The 22,314-nt window shown below is 37.4% G+C and overlaps 1 protein-coding gene across 2 annotated transcripts in view; it reads right to left on the bottom strand.

The window, feature by feature from the left end:
• Window positions 1–8,255: 8,255 nt before the first annotated feature.
• LOC105255291 (protein bric-a-brac 1) overlaps window positions 8,256–22,314 on the bottom strand; it is a 51,589-nt gene continuing 37,530 nt past the window's right edge. Inside the window, exon 5 of one of the 2 annotated variants that reach the window (XM_011264492.3) lies at window positions 8,256–9,496. In XM_011264492.3, coding sequence (XP_011262794.1) covers window positions 9,243–9,496 — 254 coding nt within the window. In that variant the 3' untranslated portion in view covers window positions 8,256–9,242. Of the gene's footprint in view, window positions 9,497–12,817; window positions 13,982–22,314 lie in introns of those variants that run through there. The other variant, XM_011264493.3, reaches the window with a different exon arrangement.

A 22,314-nucleotide genomic window follows, 5' to 3' on the forward strand; every position in this document is an offset into this window, starting at 1 on the left:
TTCAAAAATTTTCTTTAGCAAGTTCACCTGTTCTGTCTGCCGCGTAGAATTTGGCGACATTTCTATGATAGCAAATGGGCCAACCTTTTAGGGTCTTGGTCCTCACTTTTTTTGTGCGCTCTTTTCCTCCCGGAATCTTTCTCTTTGCTTTTCTCCTTGTTTTTGTCCTTCTTTTTCTTTTCTTTGTGGCTTCCTTCACCTTTTTCTCCTTCTGGTTCTCGGAATCTTCTCGACTCTTGGCTCCCTCCACGTTTTGTCGTGTATCTTCATGAAGGGAGAGCTGGAGGGTAGTTCTCAGAAATTATCTCTACTTCTTCATTCTCCTCATCATGAGGAGAGGGTGGACTCCTTGGCATCGTTTGCATGATTAAGGCACAGACGGTGGGAGTCTAATATGACTTTCCATTAGCCACATATAATTTTGTAGGTATTAAAAATAGTTTATCATTTTTCATTTAAATGCATTAATTAATCTACATTTTTTTCTCTTTAATTCAATTAATTTACTGTTTACAAAGTGCATATATTTACCTCAAAAATTTGTAATTTATAATTTTAAACACCAATAAATTCATTTCCCACAGAAATCGATAGATACTGTTTTAGAGATGAGAACAGTCTCTATATCACGTATAATGTCGATTTTATACCATTTCCGATAATCCAGAACCGTACGGTCTAAGCTTAAACGCGTTTTAAAACTTGGACAGCCGCGCAAAGTTGTTCGCCGACTTATTTTCGCTATTATTTTCTCGAAATTGCAAATTTGCTTGTAACGCACGTAGAACCGGTGCCCGCGTATTTCCGCTTGGTCCCCGTCAATCATTTTACTTCCGAGTCACGTGCGCTATAAAGTCTAGCAAAGATACCGAGGAGAAAGAGAGGAAAAAGCAGCACGAAAGAAGCGCGATTCGGTATAAAATAATGCGCGAAAATGCTATAAAAGAGGGTACATGTATTTCTCAATTAAGAAAAACGAGATGCACTTGTTTCATTTTTGAAATCACGACATAATTCCATTATCGTCTCTCACGACGACGAACTTTTAAGTGTAAATGTCATAACGTGTCGATACGCGGTCTCGCGTTTTATACGAAAAAAATGAATGTGATCAGATTTGTAAAATTGTTCTCTTGTGTGTGTGTTATCTATATAATTATATAAATATGTATATACATGACTTTTTAAATAAATGATATCAATTGAGGAATTGTTGAAATTCGGTTGTTATTTGCAAACAAATGAATAGAATTTCAAAAATCAAACTGCTTCAAGTATAAAAAATTCTATTCTATCAATTTTATTAATATATAATGCAAAAATACATAAGGCTATTTTTCCAAGTCCAATTTTATGCATCATTGTTCATACATTTTTTTTAAATATAAAATATAGTTATCAAATTTTTTGTATAGTTTGTATTTTATATGCTAGTAAAATTGATAGATTTCTTGTTCTCATAACGATTTGTTTTTTTTTAATTCTATCCGAATAACAGTCGAATAATTTCAGCAATTTCCTTATTATTCTTATATATATGCACATCGATATGCATTTAGACTCCTTTGAACGATCGCACCGGCGAAACGTCAATCCTATCCATAATCAAACAATACCTACGCTTTAAAGCGTCCCCATCGTATCGAGACAGCGAAGTTCGATTCACGGTCCCTTTGTGCGGCTCTGCAAAAACGACCGGATTAACAGGAATTGACAGGAACGTATTCCGGTATTGATCTCATAATCTTTCGACTCGGCGATTGATTCGAAAATGTTTAGATTTAATCTTCCCGTTATGTTCTTCCGTTCAGATTTTATAATTTTGCAAAGATTCTTTAATTAATTCATTTTTGTACGTACGCGATAGAAAAATTTGTTCGAATAAGATTTTTCGATTTTTGCTTTGAGAAAAATGCAGTACATTTTTAAAAATAATTTTACTACTTTAAGTGCATTCGTATGTTAATTATTTTATGTTTGTATTTTCAGCGTTACCTAATGTATTCGTTACGTCAGATCTCTTTAAACAGCTCGAACGACAATATAAATGTAGCGAGATATGGCTTGAAGCGTCTGGAATATTTTACGAGATAATTATGTCTTACATCAATAATAATATTTTTATGCCAAATACTATCTCGATCTGACCTCAGCGTCACAAACACGCTGTAACGTATCGAAATAAGGTAACGAAACAAACTCATAGTCTAGTTTCTCCTTCAATTCGCATTTACTTCGCGTATGAAGCGATTCTGAATTTTCGGTAAGTTGAATGTGAATTTACCTTGGCGTCTCTTATCAGTAAGTTAACACGACAAAGATGAGACAGATGACATTAATCAGGATGGGTCGCATTCGACGGTATCTCTCGCAGAATCCAGGGATATTCGAATCTTCGAACTGGAAACGGGAATATGGAGTAGAGAGAAATAGATGGATAATGAGCACCTGAGGATTACACAAATTCATATTCACTTTAATTAAATATATCTATGTACATTATAGGTACATCATTAGTACATTTATCATATGATAACTGTACAACGGTAGCACTTTCAATACTGTTCACAAAAATACATCGCATATAAACGAGCAAAGAGTTTATACGCAAGGTCGGCTCACGACTTGCGACAAGACAGAGCGTCAATTAATTAATTAATTAATTATTACCTCTCGCGCGCGTCGCACCCGCGTTCGCGGCGTTTTTATGTACAAAAGATCCGTGCTCGAGAGTCGCATGTCGGGCCAAAGGAGGAACGTGTGCTACGAAGAAAAGATTTATTTATTTATTTACTCTTTCTTTTTATTATTATTAACTTATATATATATATATATTTCGCTTTTTTAGAGAACATTATTGACGTTGCGCCGCTGAATGCATAGAGACCCGAGGGGCCGTTTCATTTAAGTACCATCAAAGAGACACGAGACTGACAGATTGATATCGATATTTATATAGTTACATCGAGCGTGTGTATGTATGTATGTGTGTGTGTGTGTGTGTATGTGTGTGTGCAATAACTGACGTTTGATCCTAACCGTCGTGATGAGAATACGCCGTTGGGCACCAGGTTCCAAAATTTACTAATTGTACGAATCACATCACCTATTAATTTACACGCGATAGAGAGAAGAATACAATCAGCATCTTGGACTTATAAATAAAGATACTGAACGATTAAAAAATTTTTGGAATAAAAATTATTAGAAAGATTTAACTAATTACATATACATTTCTAAAATAAAACATCTTTTACAAATATATTTGAAATAAAATTTTAAAAATATCTTTCTTTGAATTTACAATTAGTACATTTTGAAAACCGTCATCTCGGCAATCGGTAAAGCTCGCAGAGCTTCTCCTCATCTCTCTCTTTCTTATCACATTTTAATTTGACCTTTCTCGCATACAAATCGCACGCGTTTCGGTTATTGTAGACGTTGACTATTTACAAGAGTATTTCCGTAAAGAACTTAAGGAACATTTGGTATCAAGAGCGATAATTCGGTCGAATGTCGGTGGTCGAGTTGCGAGAGATCGTTGCTTCGAAGCGTCTAGGAACTGTAGCATTTATTACAAATAGTCGTTGAGAAAAACAGGTAGCATCCGTAATAAGGCTACTCTCGATCGTTATATCTTCGTATAATCTTTTTGTACAAAGCATAGTTAGATAATTTGTTACTTCATCATAAAGATTATACTGTTCGAAGAGCCAAGAATTAAAGATAAAATATAAATAGATACTAAGACCAGAAACAACTAATTAATCCTAGTTTACCAATAATTCTTTTTCTAGTCCATTGTGCCTATCATTTAGGAAGAGGAAAATGACTGATCTGTGATTGAATGATGACTTATCAATAATTAACTAAAATTGTTGATGTAACCGAACCAATCTTGTACATCGAAAGATTTAAGGTCCACAAGAATGATTGATCTTTAGATCGAAGAATTTAAGATATCATTAAAAACCGCAGAATCACATAATCGAAAAATCAAAGATCTCTTTCTTTTCTCTTTCTCTCTCTCTCTCTCTTTCTCGGATATTTATCTCTGTAAATTGTTGTCTAACTGAAGGAATTGTAAGAAAGGTGCGCAAAGACAGACGGAAGACAGAAAGCAACTCGCCTTGTCAAGTTGACGTCGCGATCGACTTGCTCTATTGAAGCTTGGAAGAACGTAAAAACCCGCGTCGTATCCGGCTTCAACTATCGTCGTTCATTGGAGGAAGTCAATATTTGCCTCGCGCAGCAGATCGATCGATCGGGAAATCGCGGCATCTGAGCAAAAATTAAATAGCTGTGCTTGAAGTTCCGATTTCCGCCATACCGGACCACCAACACAGTGATAAGTAAACGGGATGTTTCGCAAGGAGTGCAGTACCAGAAACTTATACAATTTCGTTTGAAAGAAGAAAGAGATTTCAAGTAAAAATCATCAGAAATATAAAACACACAAAAATTGAAATAATCACAGATTCAATTAAAATATATTTAATATCGAAATATATCAAGATGTATCGAGCTCTCGCTAAAAATCTGTGCCGAAAATCCTTGCCGGGAAATGTTCGCGTGCCGATGGTACGCGCTTCTTGTGACATACATCCCGTATACCCTCATCTATCTAGCTATCTATGTATATGTATTATGTAATATACGTTATGCGCGTGTAAGCCTATGTATATGAAATACCTAGCTCCATTTTGGTCGTGTGGAGGATTCCGATGGGATCGACGTGTATGACATATCTGTGCTGATCGAGGAAATGTCACAATTCCATTTGGACGTATCACCGAGATGACACCACTCCAGTCTCGCGATTGCATCCCTCTTCCTCCTCTTCTATTTACAATGGTACGAGAACGTGTACGTACATGTGTCCCCCTTTCCATTTGTGACCCCGTCGAGGCGCGACAGACGAGGTGGGATCTCGCCTCAAAAACAGCCCAGATTTAATAAGTCGATCGAATACGGAACATTACAAAAATCGAGCGGACGAACCGTCGAGCTCGCGATTGAAAAAGTGTACGTCGCGCGAATTCTCCCTCGCTCTCGTTATCGGTGAACTCGAGACACATCGCCGACGAGTCGCTCCCGACGAGAGTCGCGCGATTTTAATTCGTTCCGATTCAATCTTCGGCTAATCGGAATTGAATGTGTTAAATAGGCCCCGCAACTGAATCGTTTCTCTAGAAAATCGCGCGATTCGTTAGTTAGCGATAGTTTCTTTATCACAACCGTAAATATTTATCATCGCCCTCCTTCCCTCCTATCCAAAATTCAAAAATATACTTCGATAAGATAAATATAAAAAAACAATATAAAAAAATGTGCTACGAAAAATTAACGTAAAATCTCACTAGAAATGTGATCACTACAGATACGCTTGAGAAGCTGTAACGTGCGAATTCTTGACGAGACTAACCCAGAGTTTAATCGAGCAAACTTGGTTCGCTGATAGTAAAATATCAACGTAAAGGCTTATGTACTTCGCCAAAAATACTGAAGCAAATTTCTAACGTTACGCGTAATTGCGTTATCTTGAAGAAAATTAATAAATAATAATGGAATCACATCCCCCCTTCCTCCTATATTTCTGATATTTACACCTATTTTTACAATAAAGGTTCGAGATTGGAGCAGTTTGTCGCGGCGACGTACATCTTTCGCGATTAGGATCGCGTCCCCGATGACGACGACGATGCTAAGAAGAAATCGCCGCGTGATCCATCTCGATACTCTCTCTCTCTCTCTCTCTCTCTCTCACTCTCTCTCTCGCATTTGCGAATATTAATTACACATAATACGCAAATCGACATGGACGGACTGGCTGACAGGGCAAATATCTAACTAATACACGTTTAATCGATTAGAAAATATTACCCATTAAAATTAACAGTTGCATAAAATGTGTTTGATGTATCAGCGCACAAGATGTATTTAATCCTTATAATTTTTTCACGTCAAACTATCGCACGCGAACAATTGATATTAATTATTGAGAGAATGGTGGCACAATTCTTTCGGCAAATTCGCAAACTTTATATATACACACGTACGTAGCGATGATTAATTTGAATAAGTATTACATTTCCATTTCCCAAGAGATCGGGCCAGTCCGTCCCTGTAAATTATATTGGCCTTAAAAATATACCGCGCACCTAATATATCACATAATCCCTATTGTGACTTGATTCGCTATGAATAAAACTTAGGAACCACACGGTCAAAAACTTTCCTCTCGGCGTGAGGTTTGCTTAGGTACTTTACGAGCCTCGACAGCGATTACAACCGTTTATTACATCAAGAGTATTGGTCCAAAGAGAAATATTCTGGGTATATCTGAAATGATGCGGCGCCTCTTTCGACACGTCATTTCGTTGCGGACAGTCCTAAGACGGGGAAAAGAAAAAAAAGTTTTCCTCAAACAACGCAACATTATTCCCATAAAAATTGCGTGACTCAGAATGCATATTTTTGCACATTGCTGTTCACAATGTAAATTCGACAATCAAAGAATTTAAAATATTAAAGTTCCAAAACGAGATAATTAAAAAGTTGCAGGATTCAACATTCGCAAGATTTTGAATTTTTTTTAGAAACTATGAAATCTCGGCGAATCATTTATGCATTAAAAAATTTCTGGGCATCGTGCAAAGTTTGAGGATCCCCGATTTATTCTCTTCCCGCTTATCATGCAGCATCGCTTCGATAACGTGGTTATCGAGCAGCCTCGTGAGAAGAGCCCGAGGCACCCGAAGTTGTCTCGATCGAAAGTCGCTCTCTTGTTTATGTATCAGCCAGCGTGATACGCTATCTGATTCATTATACACAGCGTACACGAATAAAGTATATGGATTCAGGCAACTCTCGATATACTTACTGCTTTTCGAGGGCTCGATGCCGACGACGACTCGCATCCATTACGGAACACTCGAATTTTCCGTAGGACGGACAATCATAACTTCTCTATACACACGGCGGTTAACCACCGTCAAAGTATATATACATACCTCGGCGCACACGCACGTAATACTATTACGGACGTCAGGATGCACTTCTGGTCACACACGTTTCATTTACCGCCGTCCTCGGTCTACGACAAATGCGAGTACACAGCAATAATATCAAATTGCGTTAATCGATTAATTAATTAAATGCTCTCTCAGGTTTCCAAGTTTTCACATTCTCAGGAATGTCTTCTAATTTTCCGATTCTATTATAATTCATCATGTGCCGAACCTATCATGGTTGAAATCTAATATAAGAATAAACAAGCAAAATAAATTTGAAGAATTCTTTTCGAGCTAAAAATGATTCTAAAATTTCCATAAAATTTTTCAATCTAGACCTCGAAGATGAAAAGACTGATTAAATTAAAAGATAAAAGTTATAATAAAACATTAGCTCAAATAATAATAATTAAAAAATGCCAATATTGAATTAATTTCTTAATTGTAAAAAAATTTTTTAAATATAGTCAAATTTAATAATTTTCGTCTTCGCATACCGAGGATTGGCAGTCTACATATATTATTCTCTCATTCTCGTTCACTCACACATAGACCGTTTGCGTTTGTAACGAAAATTATAATTATAAGAAACGATTATTAATTATCGCACGTAATGAAACAATATTAATAGGATTAATACGATTAAGGATTTTCTCTTTGTAACAATGATAATGATCGCTATCACGATAATTCGTAGTATCCTTTGAAAAAATTTTTTTTCGGTGTTCGAAAATCACAGCGCGTGTTTCAGCCTTCCATTGCATATTAATTAGACCGTTTTACTTAGAAAATGGTGGGTATTCGCGTGCCACCTTGTATTTTCTTGTGCATTTGTGCTTTTTTTTACTCTTCTTACTTTCTAAATCATTCACAAAGATATAAAGACGACTTGATGGAAATCAATTAAGCAAATAAACATTCACTGATCAACAAGAATGTGACGTATGTGTAATATTTTGTGTAATATCTTCGAGAGCGGACCATCAGAAACACATTCTACAAGATATATGTTAATATAATGTGTTAATCGGTACATTGTCATGAATCAATTTCTCAGTTTTACCATAATTCACATATAATCAAGATTCCTTTATAAACAATGTTCTAATAGGATCCGTTAGTTTTTTAAATTAATTCAAAATATGAACCGCCATATAATGAAAGAAAGTACCGCGTGATACTTAATGTATTAAAAAATAATAATTAAAAAATACTATTCGAATAAAATAATAAAATGGTGCACATAAAATTTTTAAATGCCTCGTAATAATTATAAAACAATTTCTAAGAATCTAATAGATCACTAATTGGAATATTAAAATTTAAAAAATGTTTGACAGAAACGTTTAAATGATCAGTAGATATTTAAAGCATTCTTATCATTTCTCACGGTCCGCTCCGCAGATATGAAAAAGGGACCGAACGAGATACAGCTCTTCGCGAAAACTATTTGAAGCGTTACTTATCGATCGATTGTCCTCGCAAAATTCTGACTTCGTGCCAGCCATACCGCCCGACCGTCAGCGCGTGAGCACCTCGTCGATAGATCCCCTTGCCCTATTTATTTCCTCGTCCGCCCTTCCGCCGCTCTCACGAGATGTGACGGAAGTTTCGAGGGCGCGATGATCGATAACCGTTCTTCCAGTCTGTCAACCTCACCCTCCCGTAGAGCGGCGTGGTGGCTTGTCATCGAAGACGCGACAAACAGATTAACCGGCAAATAATTATCGCTAATGAGGCCATTGAAGTCGAGTGGATTCGCCCCGCGAATCAATACCATCGCGCCGATCGCTGGGTCCAACATCCGCCGAAAATGCTTGGGAAAGTACTTTTCGACACCTTTCCGACTGTTCGGCCTGAGGATCCTCGAAGCTCCCGAATTTTCGGACGCTAGAATCCGATTAGTTGGCAACGGTCGTTTTAAAATCCTAAATTTATCGAAGCTTCCGGAATTTATAATCGTACAATAGGATCCCTCGACCGTTCGAATTTCGGTACCCACGAATCTTCGAGTCCTTAATCGCGCGCGAAACACATGCCATCCATCCAAGCCCGCGCTCTCCTCCCGAGAACGCTTCATCGCCACTCGGTGAACGGATTCCCCGAGTACGGCGACACGGGAGACGGTCAGGGTAGTCCGAAACCGAAGAAGGGCGCAAACGGGCGTTGGAGCAGACGCGGCGGCGGAAGTGGCGGCGGCCGCTTCCTTCGCGGGGCAATCACCGTCCTCTACAAGGACCCCTTCCCGGCGAATAGCATCTCCCTGTGCTTAGTGCGTATGTGCGAGCGCAGCGTGTCGATCCTGCTGTAGGTGGCCGGGCAATAGGGACACAGCGAGCGCTGCGCGGTATGTATATGGAAGTGGTGCCAGCGATTGGTCACCTGCTTTCCGCAGGCGCGGCATCTCCACAGCGCCGGACTGTTAAGCGACACGGCGAACATCTCGTGATAAGAGAGGCCGACCGGCACGCTCGGCATCGGACCTGCAAAACCCAACAGCATCTACATGCCCTTCGTGCACAATCAACGCCGTCGTAGCCACGAATTTATCCTGAAACATCTGACAGATCCGAAGATTTTTACTACGAGTCCAGGATCCACGACAGCCTTAGATCCCGAGCTCGTTGAATCTCTTCCAAGATCGCATGTTTACCCAGGATCCCCGAGCCTTTTTAGTCTGTCGTAGTTCCCGAACTCCTTGAATCATCAGATCCTTTGATTTCAGGATGCCGTGCTTTCAGAAATCAGCTTTAGATCCTGAAATTTTCGGTCTGCGAGATCTTCTCAAGACTCTTGAACCCCTTGGTGCAGTGGGTGGATTTCGTTTGACGCAGTGTTTAATATCAGTGTCTCTGAGCGGTCTAATGAATTTGCGAATCACACCTGGTGACGTGAACGCTTTCTTGCGACTTTAAATAATTGATACATGAGTCTTGAAGGAACGGAATAATAACGTAAAGCAAAATATATAAATAACAGAATTAACTGTAATAAAACAGAATTAAGATTTTTTTAAGCGATATAAAATGATATAAATTTTGATTTTAATGTAAATTAATTTTTTGTATTAGAATTATAAATAAAATGTAACGAGCAAAATGATAGCTTAGTCAATAATTTTCAAACACGCAAAAATTAAGCAAACATTATTTGTGCACATTGTCCTTTGAAAAATTTCTCCCACGCGCGAGAAAAACGTCACAAGGCAGGCAGTGGATCGAAATGATCGACTTTGTCTGGTGATGTGTAAACGCATCCACGCACGCACAATCAGCATTCACTATTTCTTTCACAAGCGCAGACATATTCCATAAGCATTCCAAGATTTATACTCACGTTCTCGATGCCGTCATGGAACAAGAAGAAGAAATAAGAATAACCTGCCTCTACGCCCCTTGAAATTCTTGAGACTACTTTAAGATTCTTCGACAGGTCAAATTTTAAAATATTGCCGTTTTTAGATGCACGAATCGTATGTAAAAACGAAATCTTTGATTCGTCGGGTTATTTAAAAACATTTTTCAGGATTCTTTAAAATATATTTTAGCATCGCTTTAATGCAGGAACCGTGAAGAAGAAAAATACTTAACCGAACATTTACCGATGTTACTGCGGGATTATCCGCTACAAAGCTCCAATAATCGGTGCTAGAAAACGCAGAAAGTTCATATGCTCTCATCGTCGTCAGTGTGTTGACAAAAAAAAAGTTTACGAATCATCTGTATACAGGACGCACTATAGAGAACGATGAAAGGTTGCTCTCTTAAATAGAACATTTAAATAGAATATTATAGAACGTTTAAGACAAAATTTTTAAAATTTTACATTTAACACAATAACTGTAAATAGAATAATAAATAATAATAAAAGTAAATTTGTGATTAACCGCGCGTAATTTTTTTTCTTCCTCTTCTTCAACATTAATAATTTTTTTAGTCTCAAATTATATCAAGTTCTAATACGAATTATACAGTTTCTTAATCAGCGATCAATGATATTGATAAAAATAAATTGATAAAATTTATTTTTATTGATAAAATTTACACACAATTGTAGGCAAAATCAATCAGGGCTAACTAGCAATTTAATTTTCCAGAAAATAATTTTTAAAAATTTATAACATCTTTGTAGTAATAATTTATAAAATAATAAAATAACAAAAAGTCAAGAAATGTGACAGGAATATATTTTTTTATAATTTGAGAAAATAAATCTAAGTAAAATTATTTTGTAGAGTTTCCTAACAATAGTGTGGAAAATTATAATTTTTACCAATTTGCATATAAATTATCTCTTATTCAAACACTTCATAGTACTACCTGTGAGCACTTGAAAGTAATCAAGATAGTTGATTAAGGCGTTGTAGTGCCGTTGTGGTATCGTAAATACCAATTCAACCCCTTCCCTCCCGTTTTCCAAAGGAACGACATATATCGATTATCGAAACTGATTATCTGTGAATGAAGCATCCGATAATTCATATTGCGTAAAAAGACCAAAAATCTACAGAACAGTTAAAATGGTATGGTTTAGAGTGGTGATAACAATGGTGTATGTCTCTCGTTTGAAATCTTGGAAATTATTGTAATGCCAACTTCTTTATTTCGTACATATATACATATATATATGTACACATATATATATATGTATATGTATATAATACATCTCTTAATTGAATAGTCTTATAAAGCATCTATATTTCTCAAAGAACCCTTGTCAATCCTTCTTAACTCTATATAATTGGCCATTAGTCGTACAGTCTAAATCGTACATACGCGCATAAGCTGATTCAAATTATTTGTTCTTGTTCGTTAAAACGCGAGAGCGATTTATCTACGAGTTCTTCGAGTTATCGATCCTTCATAATTTTTTTCATCCTCTATTCTTGAACGAGAAAAGATCAACGGCTCTGTCGCGCTTTCTTTCCGTGAGAAGATGATTCACTTGATTTCGCAGAAGAAGACTTGGAATGAGAGATAACGAATATATAACATGAAAAACTCTCGCGAATCCGGCCTCGTCGGTGACGATCGCAGGAATTCAAAGGTACAAGTAAAAAATGAAATTAAACTCTTTCTACTTTTTAGAAAACTTAACACAGACGCTTATTATACCATTACGTCGCCATTCATTTATACTATATAACGCATATAACACGTTTCCACGAATTATCTTTGGCATTTTGAAGAAAGAACACATCCATTTTCGGCACATTGCACATTATCAATATAATCATTTCTTATATAGTACAAAAAGCTGCGGATCTATGAATTTTTATATGCGTTTAACGTCTATATAAATCTGTAAATTTGTATTAAATTGGATTATTGATCTCTGAATATGCATATAGTAATCTCCCTTGAAGATTAAATATCGCATTCTGAAGATTCGATATTAATAAGTATCCTCACATCAAGTATATCTTTTTTAATTGTTTAAGACTTTAAAAAATATGACCTCATTCATATCCCGGCTGTATTCTCTGTCAAGGGAGAGGATTATAATTAATTGTTGTTAAAATATATCGTGTGTGTCAAATGCAATAATTATAATATATCAACTCCCTTACATGTTAATCTATACACGTAGAGAGCTAATTACATATAATTATACATTATCTGTAGGCCGATGCATCTGTAATTACGTAAATATTTGTCTCATAAAATATCAATAATTATCAATATTAATGACAATTATATTCATTCGTAATTAAACTTATCGTAGATTTAATTTTTCTGTCCAATTATATATATATATATATATATATATATATATATATATATATATATATATATCTCCTAAAAGAAAACCACTTACAAATTCTACTCAATATCGAATAATGTTTCTCGCCTTTTATTCCTTTTCCTTTACCATACTTATTATTCAAAATAGGAATAATTATAATTATGGAAGGGAAGGGACGAAACGAGGAGACCGCCACTTTCATCTATCTCGACTTTTTCTTCGATTCGTCTTTAAATCTTGCCAGCCGGAAGCATCGAATCCTTTTGCAAGTTAATTCACGCTCTCACGAATAACGAGTCGGAAAAGAGATTTAAAAACGCGTACTGGTGTAAATACAGCCGGTGTAAATTTGAAATCCTAAGATTCGAGCATTTAGTTCGTTAGGCACCTTTCGTTGTCGAAGAAAGGGAAAAAGATAGAAAGGAGGAATGTAGCGAGGTGAAAGAGGTGAAGGCTAATATTTACACGATAGAATCACACGGTCTTTACGATTACTCAAGTACGTCTGGAGAAGTCGGTAAACAGCGCTAAATGCAATGTCAATTATTGATTGCTCGAAAGGGAGGGAGCGAGTGCCGTGTTGCGTACGCAATCATTTTGACATTCCACGAAGTACTCCTAATTAAGGGATCTGCCTTTTCCAACATGTAATTCAGTTTCTCCAGTCCAGGACGCTGTCATTTACGCTTCCCGCAATTCACGAATTTACATTTCAATCTTACGATTATCCTCTCTCTCAGATGTTAAGCTTCCTTCTTAAGGATTAATTTCTTAAAAATCCCTCGCCTTTCGATATACACATAATCTTGTCCTAATACAGTTCCTTCGATATAGTATCACAAATGACTTATCTGTCAGCCAAACTCGCATCTCGCGAGACGGAGTAGGAAACGATAGAGAAAGGAAGAAAAAGAAGAGGGAGATGAAGCGATCTCTCGTCGATTCGCGCTAGATCCGCAGCTTGAAATACGCGGCACGATATTGCGACGCGTGCGTGCGCTATTGCGCGGGTACGCGCGCGTGCTTGGTACGCGTGTGCGTGAGCAGAGTGTCGCTGCGCGTGTACACCGCTGGGCAGAGCGGGCAGGCATATTTCCCGGGGAAATGCACGTAATAATGATTGCGCACGTTCGTCACGACCTTACCGCACAACGAGCACCGCCTCCTCTCGTCGCTGTTACTCTGTCTCGCAAATATCTGTGATATCCGCCAATTTTTCAGCTCTGCAACACAACAACAGAAACCACAGTGTCAGCAAAGCACCTCGTATTAGCCCGTTCTTTCCACGCGCAACGTGTCATCGCTCTATTTCCCCGGCGTTATATTTTTTCTCCCTCTCTTTCTCTCTTTATTTCCCGCCAAATTTTTCCCTTTGATATCAGATTGGAATCATTATTCCTTTTATTTAATCCGTCTCCCGTGGCGTGTAGCGTGTGCGTATAAGGATGCGTGACAATCTTGGAGAGAATTATGTATACGACGTTGACACACTGATATACACGACGTGTGGTTTGTGGTGAGAGCAAACTACCTGTTCGAGGGGCGCGAGATCAAAGGACACTGGAATAATCGAAGATAACCAACGAACCGAAAATGTCAAATATTAAAGAATTCGAACACGCTGAAGATCCCGGGAAAATTACAAAACGATCTTTCAGCATTCGGAAACACATCAAAGATTAAAAATATCCTCTTTGAACATTATGAGACCCGAAAAAGAGCAATCACTTTGTAACGTCGACGGTAACCGCGATAGTCTGCGAAAGGAAATGAAAAATCGATCTGTAGAAATCAACAGGATAGAGTCGACAATCACGATTCTGTTCCAGATTGAGATCCACGCAGCTTCGTGTCTCGAGAAGGAAACATGCGTTTTTGAGACTTCGTACTGACGATAAACTCTAAGAACTTCGCGAGGATCAAGGATTGAAACTGCGAAAAATCTCAGAAACCGCGTAAAAATCCCTCTCTCGGTAAAGGAAGACGATGCTGCGATCGCGAAGAACATATTCCCCGTATGTATCGTATGCGAAAACGTGCTATACATATTCGTATGTACGCAACGACACGTTGACGTAAAATCAGAGCTCCGATAAGAGCGTGGGCACACGTGACTCGGAAATGTAAGCTGCTCGAGTCTATCATGTTGCCTTCTTTTACTACAGCGATCTGACCTACGTACGAATGATAAACCAAACGTCCTCGAGACGTTTGAAGATTCAAGCGGCATAACGAACTAAGAACTCGCGAAATTGTGAATTCAATCGACTAAGTAATCCGGAAAAGAAAAAACCTAGATGTTGACTCTGAGAATTTAGAATCCGAGGGGTTATCGATAAAGTTTCAAAAACTTTGATCAACTTTTGCATTTCTACATTCTCTTATGCAGCTTCACTCGACAGTACGATCACATGAAATATTGAAAATGGAAAGAATAGAAATGGAATAAAAAAAATTCGTATGTCATAAATCGATAAAATAGTCTCAAGATAAGACGACGAAAAGATTCGCAACAACGTTCTTGCATTATTTCGCACTAATAATAGCGTTATCGCGCGAGTTAGTCGAAATAATTCAGCGTAGCTTAAATGATAAGGTGTCGTCGTAGTCCACGGCGTTGAAGTGAACGTGATTCCTCACAGACGCTCCGTTGCAGACACTGCGATTAAATGGCTGTCATGAAGCGCGCAGCAATCACGTGCAGACGCGCAAATAACATCGTATTATATAGGATTGTTTAATAATACTCGCTCGTAAAAATGTCGCTAATTAATCTCCAATTAATCTACATAACTTTCCCAAGGTGTTCGACAAACATAGAAACGTGAAAGACGCAAATAGTCAATTGTAAAAATTGAAAAAGTATATATTACATATAAGCAAGAGTATATAAACATAATCGGCGAACACCGTGCGAACGTGAAACAGAAAATGACCTGAAAGAAAGAAAGGTAGTCGGTTCGGTTAACACATAATTATGTTTAATCGGCGAACAATATGCGACCGGAAAAAAAAATAATCTGGAAGAATAAAGAAGGATAAACGGTCCGGTAACACACAATTGCGCTTATTCAGCGAACGTGCGAACGTCAAACAGGGAAAAATATGATCTGGAAGAAAAAAGAAAGATAGACTACTCGGTTAACACACAATTATGTTTAATCAAAAAATTAGTATGAAATACATTAAATGCACATGTGATTAATTCTCCATTTTTTTTGTTTATCATCATATCATCATTATTATTATCATCATCATCATTATCATCCGTATTATCTACACTAGAATTAAAGATGTATATATAATAATGTAGTTGTAAACATAAGAGACTTTATGTTAGAATAATCATAAGGATAAAAATACAATCGTAATATAACAATAAGAGAGAAATAGTAGTAAGAATAATTTCTCGTAATAAAACCGGTTACCGCCTTAAATATTTTATTCCCTTAATTGGCATGGTCAGAAGTTCCTCTGCGAATTTTTCACTTTCTCCTTTTCTTCGCTAAATATTGCCTATTGTACGTTTCGAGCCAAGTGACATTTATATAACGAAAACATATATCAACTTTTTTCGAGCATCCCGTCGCTTCGACTCTATCGACGATCGTCGTAATCGCCATCGTTTCTGGTCCGGACGGACGACAATGATGGCAACGATGACGATGATCGTGCTAATCGAAACGCTTGTTTTTCTCTATGTTCACAGACTTCATTCGTAAACACATACGCTTTAAGTCGGGCGGGTGTTTTGCTTCCTTTCTATTCAAGTGTTTAATCGATCGATCGCTTTTATATATAGTGTCCCCGTAAGTAACTGCACTGTCGGAAAGCTTTCGAATCTTCGAAATGAGTAACAACGGTGAGAGGAAAGAAAAGACCGGAAATAAGGAGTTAAAACCAAAGTTCGGCGAAAAGAGGATAAAAGGGAGCGTCAGACCAACAATGTAACAAGAAAATAAATGGATTGGTACGCACACGTTGAAAGATTTGCGATCACGATTCCTTCGACCGAATCAGTTTCCTCGATTGCCGAACTTTTTCAAAGTTTGCCGCATAAATTTATAGACGTTTGAGCTTTTTAGTGCGTTGAGCACGACGGAACGGTGATGCGTATCTTTCTTGGATGTGTGTCGAAAGAGGAACGAGACATGTTAGGAAAAAAAAAGAAATGTTGATCGCGATTTGGTTCCTTTTTTTCTTGCACGCACGCATACATTCTCTCTCTTTCTCTCTCTTTAAATCTCTCACTCATTCCCGAACTGATTCTCTTTCACTTCTTCTTTCACGCTTCTTCTTTCTCTCTTTCTTGTATGCGTTCGTACTTGTTCTCGCTTCATCACACAATATGCGAAAAATGCAACGGATAACGATTTTTTTTTCCTCGCCGTTCGTTCATAACATCAAATCTATTTTTAGAGGTTTGTTTTTCTATATTTACACGCGCGCGCCGTGTAAAATCACAACTTTCAGTCTGACAGTCGCGCCGATTCATATTTTATTTTATTTTTTTTTTTTTAATGATGAGTAGAACACGTTCAGTATTCTCGCGGGGAACACTGATCCCCTGTATTATGATTTACAATTATTACAGTTTATTCATCCCCCGAGAAAAATAACAAAATGTATATATATATATATATATGAAGATAGATATATATACATATATCATGTGTGTATATACATATATATCCATAGTTAATCCGTAATTTGTATATATATATTATTATATAAAGAGATATTAATAATAGTACTTTTTTTATTTAGTTTAATAATGTACAAAGGGGACAGGGGGTGCTGTCGCTCGGCGGCAAAAGAAAAAAACAACAAAACGCCTAAACGCGCCCTTTATCCTATCAGCTAAGCCTAATCCCTAGGTAACGCCTATTTAACTACATTCATAATGTTCACTTGCACAGCCATAGTTTCTTTCTTCGCTTTTCTCGCATTCAATCGTTTAAAACGTCTCCTCGAGTGCCGGCCCCGCGATCCATGCGAATCCTGAGAACGGTTCAGGGTCTCGTCGTCAGCACAGCTGAGATCGAGACGCATCGTATACGCGCATTAGTTGAGTAAAAGCACGAATCACATCGCCCATTAAATTTCTTCAAATTCGCGCTTTCGATGCGTAACTTTGAATAACTTGCGAACCATCGATGATGAAACTTAACATTCTAACAGTAATAATTAAAGTTTCGAGAATTTTTTGCCCGATACAAAGGCTGGTCGAAATTATTTCACGTGAGACTAAATGTCAAGCGTCAAAGAATTAAATTTCTTTAAGTACTTAAAGCATCTGTACAACCTGATCCTTCCTGATCCGGTTTTACTCCGCTTGAAAAGCGGAGTAATTCGGTATCGAAATTCGAGCGTTACTCAACCATGCACGCCCGTTACCGCTCGAATCGAATGAATTTCCGGGGCGCAATTCGAGAATTTCGAAAACTCAAGAGAAACATTATCCACTCGTTCGTCCTTGCCCGTTCTCGCCACTCAAAATATCCGGAGAACGCAACTTGACCACCGCGCGACAGCACCATGCCCCGCATTTTTTACTATCGCAATATATATTGCACAATTTTTTTTATTTTTCATTAAATTTATCTCAATTTCAATAAGGTGTTAGCACCAATCTATTATATCACAATGTTCCACTCCATACCACGCAGTTGTAAATATATAAATACCTATATATAGCAATAATAGTAGTTGTAATAGTGGTAGTAGTAGTAGTAATAGTAGTGATAGCAATAGTAGTAATAGTAATAGTAGTAGTAGTAGTAGTAGTAGTAGTAGTAGTAGTAGTAGTAGTAGTAGTAGCAGCAGTAGTAATAATAGTAATATATATATCGTAGTATTTTCCGTTTAATTAATAAAAGATTTCGATATAACAGCCAGGTGACCCGCGGCCGAGTTAAACGACGGCGCGCAGGACGATTCAATATTTTGTAAAATTGTGTGCCGAGTATTTCTCTTTCTCTCTTTTTCACCCACCCTTTTCCTTCCTGCACATGTTCCGTTCCTACTATTTTTCATGTGCCGCGGATGTACGCGTATTTTGGCTATCCGTGCGCGGATACACATACGATTGGACATGTATGCGAGCCTTCACGTGTGTAAAATCGTCCTAACAGAGATATAAATCACTAGCAGGATTTTCCTTTCTTGAATCGCTTTCTAGTGAACCGCGCGTCTCTTAGCTATAATATATTCTATATATAATAATTAATTACATAGAGTTTGTTTCGCACACATTTAGAGCCTGAAATTGTTCGAATCTTTGACACACTGCATATGAAATATATACGAACATTTATAAAAGTTGACACTTGCATGATTGAACGTTAAGAATTATTTTGGTGATTTCGTGTGTTTAGATTCTTAAATATTCCTAAGATTAATCTCCCCTCAGGGACGAGGGATGTATAGACAAGAGAGATACACCCGTGCTAGTGATGTATATATATGTCGTTTCGGGACACAAATACACATACACATATATACATCCTGTATACAAGTTCCACTCTCATGATTTCGCCCGCTCCAATGTGCTCCGCCCGCGGAAAAACGAAAAGCGAGAAGTTTCAGCCGTGTATATATCGTATATGTAGTTCGTAAATAAAAAGAGGAAATTCTGCGAGCGGTCGTACAAAAGTCACAGGATTTAGAAAAAGAAGACCTTTATAGAAATCTGTCTTATTCGTTTTCTCGCGCATCACGCCACTACCAGAAAAATAAACTTTCCGCCAAAGGTTATTGCCTCGCGCTCTCCATATAACGCCGTTATCGTTCGCGGCGAGCTTTTCCGTGGGATCTTCTTTTTTGAGAATCACATGTCGATACTCCATCGCGTGACGGTGGCAACGGGATAGAAAAGCACCGGGTTTCCGAGGACCGTTCGAAACGAAATATAACGTCTTGTCGCGTCGAATAACCAGCGGCAAACACGCGTATTCCAAGGGACAATTTTTTGTTAAAGGAGTTTTATTAATATATTGGAATCCTCGGATATGTCGAGACCGTCGAATATTTGTAACGATAAAGAATACCGAATGCAATCGACTAGCTGCGAAAGACTGCTTCTAAAATGAGCAACAGAATTTTTTTTCCATTTTACATTAATCCATAACTCTATAAGAAGCTTTCGATCTTGGTAATGATAGGCCTCGGTCGATAGCCTAGGTCAATTTATTTGGCTCATAATACTTGGACGAAAAATTTGACGGAATTTATATTTTTTATATCGCATCGCGCTAGCTTTTTATCGAGTTATTTGTTTTGTTCAGAACGAGGACACCTATGACAGTATTTTTGCAATTGTATCCCGAGCTGTAATAGTCGCACCTATTGCAACAGCATTGTGACCTGTGTTTTCCGACTTTCACACGCTCGTACTTGACAATGAATTTGCGAGGAATTTCACTTCTTTTTACCACGTTTTTATTTTCTAATGGCCTTGAGATGATGTCGCGATGCATATATACCAATCTGAACAAAAATAAAAAAAACCACGCGATGCATAATGTGTCAAGATTCGAGAGATACTTTTTATTCTCGTTTTTCCTTCTTTATTTTTTTAAAATCCTTTTATATGTTAAATCCAAAAATTGAATTAATATACGATAACTCTCTCTCGTTATAGCGATTATCAAAAGTATCTTTGATTCGTCGACATTTTGCTCGGAACAGTCTATATCATAATATAGTGAAATTATTACCTCATTAAATCCCCTTTTATCATCAACTTCGCATTTAAATTTCTCTGGCAGGTTTTTTAAAATTTACTGTCGCTATATCGCGTTCCTATTGTACAGTCAAATTTTACGTGGCAGAATGTAAAGTCGCGAAAGAGGATACGAGATACATAAAGGAAAAAACGATAGCAAAGGGGGATAAGGTGAAATCATAAAGCAAATCGCGCGTCGGCGTCGACGAAGGCCGGAAATAAAACACCGCGAATAAATTAGTCCGTGAACACGGACGCGATAATGCAACACACGAGGGACACCGCAAAAGCACGATGATGGTAACGAAAAATCTCCGGTGGTGTTGCACACGTGTATCACCTTCCGCTCGCACGCACATAGAGGGGGTGGGGGTGGCGGAAAGTCCATTCAACTGGTTTCAACGCGCAGACAGAACAATCCATGCCGATTACGTCTCCCAGTCGACGGGGACTTTATCCGCGGTCGTTTTCCGATTTTGCTCGCGTATTTACGCATCCTCGAAAGGGGATCGGCGTTCTCGTAGTGTTTTTCAAATCTGGATTTTTCATGCGATTCTGCCTCCCTTTTAAATAACATATTGAAATAAATTTGGATAAAAACAATAAGTAAGCAACGAGAGTATCAATGCAATCATTCAATTTTAAAACGTTGAAATATATTTTTGAGTAAATAAAATATTAATTTTTTTTTAAAAAGAGATAAATATATTATGTTTTTATCTATATTAATAATTGTTTTAGAAGAAAAAATTGTGTCTTTTTTTTTCCAACCTTCGATTAACAATATAATTTTAACAACAATTTTAGAGGAAAATATTCGATTGCTCTAAAATTTTCAGATTCAAATAAGATAATAAAAAATTACAATCGTGTCATAATTAAGGATACGATATCTAAAACTCAAAATTAGATGACTTCCGGAGAAATCTTATCGTATGGAAAAGTTTGAAAGACACTGGTTCACATATTTCCACGATGCTCTAAAACGTTTCGCTTCCTATTCCGTCATTATGTCTATTCACTCGGCTATTTATCCGCGAATATTTGAAATACGTAGCATACCGAACATCGTGCTCCGCATGTCTGCATGTAATCGGTGAACTCGGACGCTCTCGATCGTCGTGAGAGTCAGTCGATCGATACGGACGTGAAAGCGCACGTCAGATTTCCGGTCTGTGATGAAACACGAAATTACAACAGCAACTAGGACTCGTATATCAATAATTTTGAAAGGACTTAGAGAAAGGCAAGAATTATTTTAAAAAAGATAATTAAAGAAACTTGAAAAGCTCAGAAATTCAAAGATTTTTAAGTCTAAAAATATCAGAGATAATTTACATATATAAAACTAAAAAAAAAGATTTAATAAAGAAATTTCAAAATCTGACTGGGTACATATTGCGAATTCTTATCAAGCTAAATTCATTTCCCGTAGAATTGATTGCGTCGAAATCGTTCTCGCAGATTGTTATCGACGTTATGCGATATGAGAATTCTTTTATACGCGTAAAAAGAATGTGCACGCGCGTGTATAAAGTACCATTTGTGTGTGTCGGCTGTCGGATGCTTTGTACGTTTGCGGCCATTTGACAATTCGTGTATGAACAATTCCGGAAATTGACAGCGGCCGTGCGTCGACGAACGTCCAACCGCGTATGTAAATACAAAACGAGCGAAAAGTCATATACGAATCGCGAATGTGTTGTTGAATAATAATCGCGTAACCGTGTAAATACATCACTATTGTTTATGTAAATATTGCACGACGCGTAATATTGAAAATCAAATGTTATTTCAACATTACACATTATTCGTGCTATAATATTGTAC

This window comes from Camponotus floridanus, unplaced genomic scaffold (genome assembly GCF_003227725.1).
Source record: "Camponotus floridanus strain SB8 unplaced genomic scaffold, Cflo_v7.5 scaffold43, whole genome shotgun sequence".
Taxonomy (NCBI): Eukaryota; Metazoa; Arthropoda; class Insecta; order Hymenoptera; family Formicidae; genus Camponotus; species Camponotus floridanus.